This window comes from Triplophysa dalaica, chromosome 16 (genome assembly GCF_015846415.1).
Source record: "Triplophysa dalaica isolate WHDGS20190420 chromosome 16, ASM1584641v1, whole genome shotgun sequence".
Classification (NCBI taxonomy): Eukaryota; Metazoa; Chordata; class Actinopteri; order Cypriniformes; family Nemacheilidae; genus Triplophysa; species Triplophysa dalaica.
The window spans coordinates 368,334-381,839 of record NC_079557.1 but is presented as its reverse complement, the minus strand read 5'-3'; the positions used below and the strand labels follow the sequence as shown (position 1 = coordinate 381,839).

Genomic DNA, 13,506 nt, shown 5'->3' with positions numbered 1-13,506 from the left:
AGAGACAAATGGACCCTCATGGCTCTGTGAAGATTCAGGAAACAGACCGGCGACTAATCCACAGAGCTATTCACAACAACAAAAGGTGCATTCCTGCAGAGAACACACACACACAAACACACTTTGGAAGAATAACGTGAAATCTTTGTATTGTTTGTATTCTGTTAAGCTGCTGCACATATAACTCACACAAATCTGTGGCTGACTGTTGTTCAAATGATGTTAAAGGAACTCTTTTATTTCAGGAGATCGCCTGAACGCCTGACAGCAGGAAACGTGCAATAAAAGAAGAAACACTTTATGACCCTGACACAGGTGGTCAGGCCCTATACACACACACACACACATTTCATCTGTCAATCAAATGAGACGCTACACAAGAGACTTTTGCATTACTTTGTATATTTTTGCATGAAAGTTAAACATGTTTCCATCTTTTCTGCAGTAAGTGTTGATATTTGTTATATTCAGACATGAGTTATCTGTCTTTTAGCAATAAATATCATAAAATAATAGAACTTCACATAATAAATATTTTTACAACAACAACCACAAAAGACACATTTGCTTTCCAAAATTGCCGTAATTTCTCTTTTGAATGGAAAGAAACAGAGCAGACGGAGCTGTATGAGATGCCCTCAGGTTTCCTTTTGTCAAGCAGAAACAGCCACACCTCTCCTTTAATAATAACACGTCGCTACGGAGATCCGCTAACAGCTACATATTATGGTCTGCCTAAAAAAGTCCTTCATAGGTTTGGTTGTTTCTAAAGCAGCAGTCACTAAAGCTCAGATGTGTGTTCGATGACGAACGAGAACACAGAGACTCAACTGCACAGAGAGATGAGGGGGCGGAGCTTAGAGAACATAACCCCTCCTCCTCCGTCAGGCCTGCAGCAGCGAGCGAGCAAACAAAATATCATCTCTTTTCGAGGACTGGAGTTCATCTGCGAGACATCTCAGGCCGGTTTTCCAGGCACGTGTCTGGGCGTGTCGTTCCAGCTCTGCAGTTTGCAGTAAACCGTGTTGGAGTTCTTACAGCGGCAGCCGGGTCTGTTCAAGCGGTCGTGACACGAGTGACAGGCCTTCACGCAGCCTTTAGCGGGCAGATAACAGAGCAGACACGGGAAGAACACGGACGTCAGGCCCATGCACATGAAGCGCGTGCAGCACTGCGGGTGAGAGAGGGAACAGGGCCGGTCCACACACGGGTCGCCAGCATCATCCTCATTAGAGCAGTGGTAGAACATACCCTTCACCACACACATGCACGTCCCGTGTTCCACCAGGTTGTCGGCCGAACACAGAAACTGTCCGTCACAGGCGAGCCGCGAGGGGAGCGGCCGGGGCACCGTACATTCCACGCATTTACATTTCCCACAATTCTCGCAGATGTACAGGTGGGCGGAGTCGACCTTCTCCCCCTGCGTCTGTTTCAGCAGAGGGTCCGGAGGCAGAAAGGGGTGCGGGGAGGACTTCAGGGATTTGGGTTGAGTCCGCACGGCTCGCTCCGGTCGGTGGTGACGGGGCGGCGTGCGCACGAGGAGGCCTCGCTCCGAGCAAACGCTGCTGTTGCTCCCGGAACTGGCGGCGCTGCCCGTGCTGACGGATCTGCTCAGAGCGGGCGGCCGTGGGTTATTATTATTGAGGTTCACCACAATCACCTCATGAGTCCTCTCCCGTTTGTCGGAGCTCCGCGGGGGCATGCTCGGACCCTCGGTGTACTCGTTACAAGAGCGGATGGCTCTGATCTGATCCAGGGACAGAACGGCCCCAGACGAGAGGTCCACATGTCTGACCCCCCCTCCACTCTGACCGTGATGATCCATGAGACACGATCAGAACCTCCACACGACGGCACAACGTTCATCTGACACCCTGACAGAGATAAACATCAACAACGTTAAAGAATGAAATGAAAATCTATCAAACAGTTCAATGTGTTCTGAGAGTGTCAATCTGGCATCAGTTCTGATCGTCATCTTCCATTAACCTCACAGATTTGAAGTTTTGCAGACAGACTTCATAAAGAAGTGAGCGTGACAAGTAAACATCCTTCTGGTCACCGAGCAAAAGCGATTCTCTGACTCCTCACAACACAACAAACACATTTGTTTACTCTAACAGACATGTGTGATTTATGTTTATTTCATGTTTTTATACTTTGGTAAAGACTCACTGTTGACCAGAGAACTATTAGAATATTGAGAGAGAGAGACTGAGAGAGAGAGAGAGAGAGACACTGCACGACCAAAGAACAATCAGCACAACACAACACAACACAACACTGACAGAACAACACACACAAACTGACACTATCACCCTCATTGAGAACTTTAATTAAAACTCTTTTTCTGTTTATATTGAGATGTATATATATATTTTTACTTATAGACTTTTAATTTTATTCTATCTTATTTTTATCTTAATCTGTATTTCTGCATGTTTATATTTAATCTTGTGCTTTGGCAATGTACATTTTCTTTTATCATGCCAATAAAGCTCCTTTGAATCTTGAGTGTGTGTGAGAGAGAGAGAGAGAGAGAGAGAGGGAGAGAGAGACAGAGAGAGAGAGAGAGAGAGAGAGAGAGAGAGTTGAGTATTAAGAGCTAAACACTTGTCGTGTTGATTTGCATGTCTTTGGGCTGTTTAACATGAAAATGCGCCGGAAGCCTTTAAATCAAACACAGGCGCTTCACACTTAAAGGATTTCACGAAGTAAATTGACATAAAAACGACACATATCTTGATCGACTTAACGCATTCACGACGCAAAAGACTTGAAGCGTTAGTGCGTTTGTTCAGTTGTTCTTTGGATGTTTTCGGATCTGTTTCAAATGTTATATAAACGATCTTTGTGTGTTTCTCGCCCCTCGCAGTGTAATATTATAATGAGTCTGTGTCTGTGCGCATGAGTTAGAATTAAAGCTAAAATAAACAGTCAAAGTTTTCTCAAATATCATGCGCAAAGAAACTTATGAATGAAAACAAGGCCGTGTGGGGGGGGGGGGCTGACTGTGTGTGTGTGAAAGTGTGTGTGTTCAGCACCATCCGCCTCACACACACACACACACACACAAGATGATTAAGCGTGTTTTCTTAATATTTAAAATCAGATTGCGGGATTTTTTAGGCCACGCGCGCGAGGACACCACGAGTTTCAATGGCACATAAATCTCCCTCTATAACTGCGATATTCCACACGAAACACACACAGATCCACGCGTGAGAAATGATACATACCCACAGACAGACTCCCATAATATCAAATCCATCAGTCCATGAGGAAAACGTCCTTGAAGTCGCTGGAAAATGATCCCAGATCAGCTTGTGAAGCGCATAACTGCGGCTGTAACATCCAGATGAAGATCTTCAGTGCGACAATCGGAAAGAATCCCGTCAAATCCACGAATCCACGCTCGACCCGTTGTGCGCACTGCGCGTCTGTCTGTCTCTCTGCGGGAGCGCGCACGCACACACACACACTGATGAATGAAGCTCAGGGCGGATCTGAAAGGCGATCAGTGGGGCAGATCTCACAGGACCCGGGTGGGGGTGGGGTGGTTTCGGGGGATTTAAGGTGGAATCCTGTGAAATAAAGGCACATCCGGACGCAAAGCCTTCACAGACTCCCCTCGGGTCACACTTCATTCATCTCTACATTCTTCACACTAAACACTCGACACTTGATCTATGAGCTGCAGAACCAACTTATTATAAATCAAAGCGAACTCGTAATATAATAGAATTTATGTTTATGTCGATGTTTGGTTGTGCTGTGGACGAAGTTCTCTACCGCTTTTGTCATCGTGTTTCACATCAATACAGAGTTAACACTGACGTTTTAAACTTTATATTACAGTTTATAAGTTTAGAAGTGAAGAAAATGAATATTCATCAGATGATTTCTGTTCATATTTCAGACTTGGTTTGTTGGCGCTTGTTAATCTAAACGAAAACATACAGACACACAGGAGCGCGCGCGACCTTAAGAGTGCCCCCCCCCACCCCCTCACTGTGTGTGTGTGTGTGTGTGTGTGTGTGTGTGTGTAGCGGATGTGCTGTATCCGGATACATGAGAAAAGAAAGTTCAACACGGAGTCATTTCTTACATTCAGATGGAAACGAGCCGCCCGCGCGCGCGCCGCAATGATTTTGATGTTTACATTTTGACTGATATAGATTTAGAGCAAAAGAAAAGCAGGAATCTTTAAATAAATAAAAATAAAATTGTTGACATTGTTACATATTAGATTCAACTCATTGAACTTTGTTCAAAGGTTAATTTGTACTGTAAAAATTTGATCTGGATTCTTGTGTTTTGTTGTAGATTCGTCAGATCCGTGTTTTGTGTTGTTAGTTCATTAAAGCACCAGAACACAAACACTTCTTAACAAATGTAGAATGACACGATCTTTATGATATTTACTGACCTGTTTCACTGTTGTTATGATCTGTATAAATGTTTATAAAACGGTCAGTTATAGACCAATGAAGCACACCTCCATTAATAACTCTTATTATAACACAACATGTATGACTGTGTAACATGTTGAAAGCCAAATGACCACACACACAGCCCAATATATGACTATAGATTGACCCCAAACTTTCAGCTCTTTTAAAAACATGATTTACTTCATTTCAACATTGTTTATACACATAAAAACATCCGTCGAGTCCAAAAGGGAGAATGAGTTGTTTTTGTTTCCGCGTGTTGACATGAGTGTGTGTGTGTTTACACTCCTCTGTGTTCCTGCTGATATGTGATGTAGGACTGTAAAAGAGATTCTGGGATTCTGGGTTTGACTGCGTCAAGAGCAGCGTGGAAGTGTTCGATGTTCACGTGTTCTGCACTGATGTTCTCCTGTAACGCTGCCAGAGCCGCTTCTCTACACACGGCTGTTATCTGAGGACACAATCACACAACAAAACACATCATTACATCTGCTGTAAGAGTTGAAACCCTCCTCTGCCTTCAGCACACTGACTCTCCACTCATTCAGACTCTTAACCGCATAAAACACCAGAATGATCAAAGATCAACACAAATGATTTTCTATCACTAAACAAGTATTTTTCACACTCAACCTTGAGACGCCAGAGACACATTTATGGTTCATATAATAAAACAAATGTTGTGTTCATCACGGTGTAAAATCATTCCTTACACACTATTTGTGTGTGTGGTGTGTGTGCGTGTGTGTGTGGTGTGTGTGGTGTCAGATGGAGGAGCTCAGCAGGTGATGTGTGTTCAGGATGTGAATGCTTTGAATGGAGGATCAGGGTGGAGTCAGAATAAGATCATATTGCATCTATAGGGCACAGAGAGACACAAGAGCTGTTATTCAAAGACTGGATTACAGTTTTTGAGTGTGTGTGTCTGTGTGTCTTTTGTGACATGAACGTTCACATTGACAAACAGAAAAGCTTCAGTCAGTCAACCTGCTCTCACTGACACACATGTGATGTTTCAGTTCGATGGCTTGTGTTGTTGTGGTTGTTTATTTCTTCAGCAGCAGTCTGGCGTTGTGTGCTTGACGGCCGATCAGAGCTGCTGTAAACATCAGCATTACCCAGAAATCCCTGCTCCACATCCCACCAATCAGAACACCAGATGACACGTCACCAAACAAATGTTGAGTGAAATGTGTCCCACAGATGTGGAAGAAATATTCTTTTTCATTTATGTTTGCTTTAATGAACACTGTAAACAACTACAGTAACACACAAACACTCCATGAACCAAGTGTCGGTTTCCAAAGCAACACGCTCTACACAAAACACAAACAACCAAACACAGCGCTTGAATTTCATGTTTAGAAAGAGTCCATGGAATAAAGAGGAAACCCATCCCTGCACACACACACAGAGAGAAGTTACCTTCTATGGTAAACATACACACAACAAACACAAATCCCAGGAGCACACTCACAGTTCATTTAGACACACGCACACGCACACACGCACACACACACTGTTTTCTCTAGTCTAGTGATCTTTGTTCTGTACAGACTGTATATAGTCTCCTGTAACCGTCACACAAACTCTTCAGCACTGTAACATCATGTGGTTTGATGTATAATCAGTTTTCCTCATACATGTGTGTGTCTCACAGTGTAAAAACACTGGCAGTGCTGGTGTGACCTCTCACCTCTGCCCCAGAGTAACGCTCCGTTCGCTTCACCAGCTCCTCCAGGTGCACGCTGGGATTGATAGGCATGTTTCGAAACTGCAACGTGAAAATGTCTCTTCGAGTGGCAGCGTCAGGCAGCGGAACAAATATAATGCGGTCGAGACGACCCGGTCGCATCAGCGCCTGACAGACAGACAGACAGACAGACAGATTATTTATTCGTTCTAATTCTAATGTCATGACTGTCACTGATCATTTCTGTCATATGAGTGTTTATATAGAGGCAGATTTGATGTATTATAATGATTGAAGGTGATCATTCTTCCTTGTGTTCATTTAGTAAAACTGTGAAAACATTGTAAATCTATCACACAACAACGGCAGTTTCAGTTAAAAGCATCTCTGACACAAAATCATCAAAGTATGAAATACTGACACACATGAAAAGATAAAGAGATGATAAATGTGAGAACTGTCCGTGTGTGTGTGTCTGTCTGTTTGTGTGTCTGCCTGTCTCACTCTCTGTGTGTCTGTCTGTGGACACCTCAGTGTAGAACAGGTCAATGACAGACAGATAGTGAAGGAGATGAGAGATTGATTTATCAGTGTCTTTTTATCAGTGAGGAGCCTCACAAGTGTGTTGTCATGATATTTCACACACACTCCCACACGCACACACACGACCTTCAACTGAAAGACAAAACCTGACCGATTGAATATTCCTCTTACAGTAAGCAAAGACCAAAACCACAGACAGACACACAAATGGCATCATTAATAATCACACAACACAAGAAAAAAAGCATCTTTCCAACAACATTGGAGTAAACTCAGAAGATGTGTAACATCATTAAAACAGATGAAAACATGTGACTTTTGAGCAGCTCAACTCAAAGAGAAATGACAGTGTTGCAATTTAGGCATTAAAATACCTGAAAAAAGTGTAAACAATGTGTAGAAGTACAACAACTGTTATACAGTACAATAGTTTTGGTCCATCTTCAACCCTCAGAATCTTTAATGTTTCAATTGAGAAAGAAAAATGCCACAAAATATAAATGTGATTATTTCTGTGTGTGTGTGTGTGTGTGTTTTGTTCTTGAGAATTTCAAAACAATGAGTGCAGACAGACACACAATAGCTCCTGCATAACTCTGACATACAACAATCAGCTTGTCATCAATTAAACCTGTTAAGAGGTCAAACACACACACACACACACGTATATTGAACATTCTTTTAAACAGAGATCAGTTTACACAGGAAGTGCCTTTCAGCCCAACACTGCAGCTACAAATCCAGTGTGTGTGTGTTTATGTGTGTGTGTGTAGAGACACAAGTGCTTCAGGAAGTCTGGGAAATGCTGCTGGCTATATAAGAACTCTTTGAGCACACACACGCGCACACACACAAACGCACACACGCGCACACCCAAACGCCCATGCACACCCAAACGCGCATGCACACACACACACACACACACACACACACAGTAAATGAAATCATGAAATGTGTCCAGGCCATGCAGTGCAGTGATGTCAAACACTCAACAGAGATTCATGAGTTCAGATCAAATGCTTCTGTGACGTGTCATGACAGCTCATGTGATGATGATGATCTGAACCTCACGTTTGGATTGGATCAGGCGATCATCTCTCTCACACTTCTCTTCCCTCACAATGCTCAAAGTTTCATCTAATCCACCTGTAAGAGGCTTTAATACTCTGTCTGGAGGGGGATCCTGACCCTCGGGGGTCAAACAATAGAGGCATTATGAGTCAAACTGCCCCTGGTGAGCTTCAGAGAGATGAGGATTTATCTCTCTGTCCTTCTGTTAGTGGCCTGTGTTACATTTCACACAGCAGGGCTGAGAAACCCATCAGTCGGCAATAAATATCATTCGCATTTCAACAACAACACAATTCTATCAGAGATCAAGTCATAGATCACAACAGAAAACATTCTCTTGACACAGTAACGTCTCTCCCTCTGAAGATCTGATCACAAGACTCTTTAAATAACTGAAGATGTTGAATATTAATAACCTGAGAGGCTTTGAGAGGTGACGTTCTGAAGACTGCACATGCTGAACACCCCGACACACACATCAACACAACATATCCTACCCTGCGTGTGTGTGTGTGTGTATGTATGTGTGATTTTGGGCTTATTGTCCTCAATATCACATTGGCACACATTTTACTATTCCTCCTCACTAAATAAAAACACTAAAGAATTTCATCATGTTTCTGTTTCAATCTGATTTTACACGCACGCACGCACACACACACACACACACACACACACACTTGTGTGACAGTAGAGAAGAGTCTTAAAAAAATGACATATCTCATATAGTACAACTGTGTTTGTGTGTTTAGTCAAACAGCAAATGTTTCTCATATTCCAACAACAAGAAAACCAAAAACATATTAAACAATTGACATTGTCTTTGTTATCTTCATTAGGATTATTTCTAATAGTCTGGTGTGTGTGTGTGTGTTGATAAGAAACATTCTTGTGATGCTGTTTGGTGGAATCTAACACCGTTAGGCTGCTTGAAGTTTGATACCCGTCAGGAGTTTTCTGCCGGATATTTAGGATTCCACACACACACACGCGCACGCACGCACACACACACACACACACAGATCCAGTTACCTGTTCACCACACTGAGAGCCGCGTCCCAAGGACTCACCACACACTCACACACATATGTAGGTTTCTATACACTGTGGGGACTTTCCATAGGTGTAATGATTGTTATCCTGAACAAACCGTATATTCTCTCTGCCTAACCAACCCTAAACATGACAATCACAGACAACTTTCTGCATTTTTACATTTGAAGATGACACACAGTGTAGTGAAGAGGAACATGAAGGCAGTGGGGGGGCTTGTTGAGGTGATCACCTCCTGAGAGTGAAACAGAACCTGTCAATCACACGAATGACTGACGCTCAGAGGGTGAAGGAAGTGAACACAACTAAAACCAGCAGAAGGCTGTGTGTGTGTGTGTATCAGGAAGTGTGTGTGTGTATCAGGAAGTGTGTGTGTATCAGGACGTGTGTGTGTTGTACCTTGTCAATCACATCAGGTCTGTTGGTTGCAGCGAGAATTGTGACGTTTTTAAGCGCTTCAATTCCATCCATCTCAATGAGCAGCTGAGCCATCACACGATCACCAACACCACCCGCATGAGAACTACACAACACACACACAAAGATTTCATGTATTTATGTGACGTGACACACAACTGCAGCACAGACTGAGACTGAACATATTATTACAGATAACAGTAGAAATAAAGATCAGAAAGATGGATAAAGACAGATCTTTGTCATGCCAATAAAGCACACTTGATAAAGCAAGAAGCTCTGTGAGACAATGTGTGTCTGTCCATCACAACTCACCTCATCACGACTCAAGTCCATCACGACTCAAGTCCATCACGACTCAAGTCCATCACGACTCAAGTCCATCACGACTCAAGTCCATCACGACTCAAGTCCATCACGACTCAAGTCCATCACGACTCAAGTCCATCACGACTCAAGTCCATCACGACTCAAGTCCATCACAACTCACCTCCATCACAACTCAAGTCCATCACGACTCAAGTCCATCACGACTCACGTCCATCACGACTCAAGTCCATCACGACTCAAGTCCATCACGACTCAAGTCCATCACAACTCAAGTCCATCACGACTCACGTCCATCACGACTCAAGTCCATCACGACTCAAGTCCATCACGACTCACGTCCATCACGACTCACGTCCATCACGACTCAAGTCCATCACGACTCAAGTCCATCACGACTCAAGTCCATCACAACTCAAGTCCATCACGACTCAAGTCCATCACGACTCAAGTCCATCACGACTCAAGTCCATCACAACTCACCTCCATCACAACTCAAGTCCATCACAACTCACGTCCATCACGACTCACGTCCATCACGACTCAAGTCCATCACGACTCAAGTTCATCACAACTCACCTCCATCACAACTCAAGTCCATCACGACTCACGTCCATCACGACTCAAGTCCATCACGACTCAAGTTCATCACGACTCACCTCCATCACGACTCAAGTCCATCACAACTCACGTCCATCACGACTCACGTCCATCACGACTCAAGTCCATCACGACTCAAGTTCATCACAACTCACCTCCATCACAACTCAAATCCATCACAACTCAAGTCCATCACAACTCACGTCCATCACAACTCAAATCCATCACAACTCACGTCCATCACAACTCACGTCCATCACAACTAACGTCCATAAAGAAATTGACAGAGAGAGAGAGACAGAGATAGAGAAGGAGAGAGAGAGAGAGAGAGAGAGAGAAGGAGAGAGAGAGAGAGAGAGAGAGAAGGAGAGAGTGAGAGAGAGAGAGAGAGAGAGAGAGAGAAGGAGAGAGTGAGAAAGAGAGAGAGAAGGAGAGAGAGAGAGAGAGAGAGAGAGAGAGAGAAGGAGAGAGAGAGAAGGAGAGAGAGAGAGAGAGAGAGAGAGAGAGAGAGAGAAGGAGAGAGAGAGAAGGAGAGAGAGAGAGAGAGAGAGAGAGAGAGAAGGAGAGAGTGAGAAAGAGAGAGAGAAGGAGAGAGAGAAGGAGAGAGAGAAGGAGAGAGAGAGAGAGAGAGAGAGAGAGAGAGAGAGAGAGAGAGAGAGAGAGAGAGAGAGACTCTTGTGATTGAATGGGCTCTAAATCATTGAGAATTTAATCCAGTAAATGAATCTGACTCAGCAGAACAAACTCACACAGATTTAACTGCCGTCAGGTATTTACTTTATTAAATAAGCACTGCACACACACAAACACACACACACAGGGGGTCACAATATGATTTCGAGAAATCTTTTTTTTGATTTTTAACAATAGTGTATTTAATGAGTAAGTGTAACAAAACATACAAATATTATTTAAGTTAAAAATAAACAAACATGCAAATATGAAGGCATCAGCCCCTTGATCGTGACCCCGAGGTGATCATGTCACATTAACGACACCACATCCGCATCAGATCAGGTGCAGCATGTTCATTACAGCACCATGTTAAACAGTCCCGTGTGCACGCTGATTATATTTCAGGCTTTAAGTTTGGGATGTTCTTATTTGTTGAAATGAAACGTTGATGAATATCCACCAAAGACAACACAGGGAGGCCAGCGGAGGAGGACGCAGAAGCGCCGCAGACAGAAAGCATCTCGTCCCCAGATACCAAAAGACGCAGGTGTTTGCATAAAGAGGCTCATTTATCAGCGCTCCAATCAGTTTGAGGAGATTTGACCATCTGTAGTAAAAGTTGATTATAAGTAATACTTATAAGTGCATGTGCGCGCAACGTTTGTATACTTCAACCACCTGTGAGGATAGTGGGGGTCTCAGGTCACTGATAATGTTATTTTGGGGGTCGCAGGCTGAAAAGTTTGAGTACCCCTGATATACATCCAGTTGCTCATGTGTTCAGACTCAATCCTGTGACCTCCCTATAGAAACACACACACACACACACACACACATTCTGTAACATGTGTCTATGTGTGTGTGTGTGTGTGTGTGTGTGTGTGCGTACACTGTTCTGTGTTTGTCTGAATAAATCATCAGAGATCAAGGTGATAGTTATTAAAGATTGTGCTGATACCTTCCTCTTGACACAGCTAACGCATCAATCTCATCAAAGAAAATGATAGATGGAGCGACCGCTCTGGCCTTCCTGAAAACCTGCACACACACACACACACACACACACACATTCTTTTTATTAGTTGTCACTGTTATGATAAAGCTCAAGAGTGTCTTTAAGCAGGTGTTTTGTGCGCTGGTTCAGATGTCTCACCTCTCTGACGGATCGCTCCGATTCACCAACATATTTACTCAGTAACTCTGGACCCTGAGAAACACAACATGACAACATGTCTCCATTAATGTTACACTATTCATATCAAATGAAACCTGTAGGCTGTAACGCTTGTCATCTCTGTTTAAAACATCAAACTGACATTTCCCCCATAACTCATTATTACAATTATTCTTATAACAACGAGGATCTGTGACAAGAGCCAAGAAATCTATGTGAAGGACTTTTATATTCACTGTTTCCTGCTGGTGGAACGATCTTCCCCTTTCTATCAGGATCAATGACTCACCAATAATCTAAAGAAACTACTAAAGAAACTTTTGCCTGATCACTATTCTTTCTCATCTTTTCTCTGCTTGATTGTTTATCTCACATTATACCCCAAATTCTGTAGTACTGCCACTTCTCCTGTATGTGGTCTTCTGTAGACATGCTCTTCCTCATCCAAACATCAGTGTGTGTTTACACATGTGTGCACACCGTCACTATGATGATTATGTAAGAGATAATGTACAGACGGCCGCTTGTTATCAGAGAAATAATCCCTGACAATGTGATCAGGTGCAGCGGAGGGCCTTAATTCTGTGATAACAACCGGGTGTCTGTATGTAATCTTGCTTATAACACGGCTACTTGCCACATGAGAAAAAAAATGGACATGAAATGTGAATTTGAAATATTTTATCAGCTAATTTTTACTGAATGAAGACCTTCTGTGAGGAAAAAACGTTTAGTTTCGTATAAAAGAACCTGACGAAATAATTTGCTGCATCTGGGTGAACGTGTGTTATGAGTTTTGAGAGGTGAATAATGAGCCTGCATATGTTGTGACTGGCCAATCAGAATCTAGCATTCTAACCATCTGTATGAGCTATGATGTGATGTGTTTAAAGAACAGGCGAGCAGATTAGAGCCGTGTCGTTTCAGTGAGTATGACTTCATTTTAGGTTAAATGTCATGAGTTTGATCTCAGAGAACACACACAAACCCACACTGATTGATATGAATGAATAGATCAAACAAAATAATATAAATATTTCTATATTCTTCTATTCTGTTGATAAAAAATACTTGCGTTATAAAATCATCAGTCCATCACAAACACACACTGTGTCTCAATCAGATCTCTTGTTCAGAAGTCAGGGCACTGATCATAAGGGCTGTCTCATTTACAAAAAACCTTCAGTGCACTGAAACCCTCCCTAAAAATGACCACAATGCACCGCAAAAACCAGGGAGCATCGATATCTCCTATATAGCCTTACCGGAAATCATGGGAGCCAACTCTATAAACTCATGAAACGCGACACAATTTTTGAAAAGACAAAAGGTTATTTTGTGTTATAAACAAACGTTGCTAGACAGGCGGGCAACACAATAAGAACAGTTAAATATAATAATCCACCTAATTTGTGCACTGATATGTGCCAGAATAACTAAAATGTTTCTCATATTCACTTCAACCAGTATTTAAAGATAATGTCAAAGAGATGTTG

General features: G+C 42.8%; 2 protein-coding genes across 8 annotated transcripts in view; both read right to left on the bottom strand.

The window, feature by feature from the left end:
- Positions 1-385: 385 nt before the first annotated feature.
- spry1 (sprouty homolog 1, antagonist of FGF signaling (Drosophila)) lies at positions 386-3,488 on the bottom strand. The gene is made up of 2 exons (XM_056769813.1): positions 3,243-3,488; positions 386-1,877 (listed from the first exon to the last, which is right to left on the bottom strand). The coding sequence occupies exon 2, from the start codon at positions 1,826-1,828 to the stop codon at positions 959-961; it is 870 nt and encodes a 289-aa protein (XP_056625791.1). The 5' UTR covers positions 1,829-1,877; positions 3,243-3,488; the 3' UTR covers positions 386-958.
- Positions 3,489-4,616: 1,128 nt separating this feature from the next.
- afg2a (AFG2 AAA ATPase homolog A) overlaps positions 4,617-13,506 on the bottom strand; it is a 17,435-nt gene continuing 8,545 nt past the window's right edge. For 3 of the 7 annotated variants that reach the window (XM_056769154.1, XM_056769153.1, XM_056769156.1), the window contains 5 exons: positions 11,990-12,043; positions 11,795-11,874; positions 9,217-9,340; positions 6,154-6,318; positions 4,617-4,908 (listed from right to left, as the gene is read on the bottom strand). In XM_056769154.1, the coding sequence (XP_056625132.1) occupies positions 4,738-4,908; positions 6,154-6,318; positions 9,217-9,340; positions 11,795-11,874; positions 11,990-12,043 (594 nt within the window). In that variant the 3' untranslated portion in view covers positions 4,617-4,737. Of the gene's footprint in view, positions 4,909-6,153; positions 6,319-9,216; positions 9,341-10,802; positions 11,640-11,794; positions 11,875-11,989; positions 12,044-13,506 lie in introns of those variants that run through there. The other 4 variants (XM_056769155.1, XR_008909218.1, XR_008909219.1 and 1 more) reach the window with 4 other exon arrangements.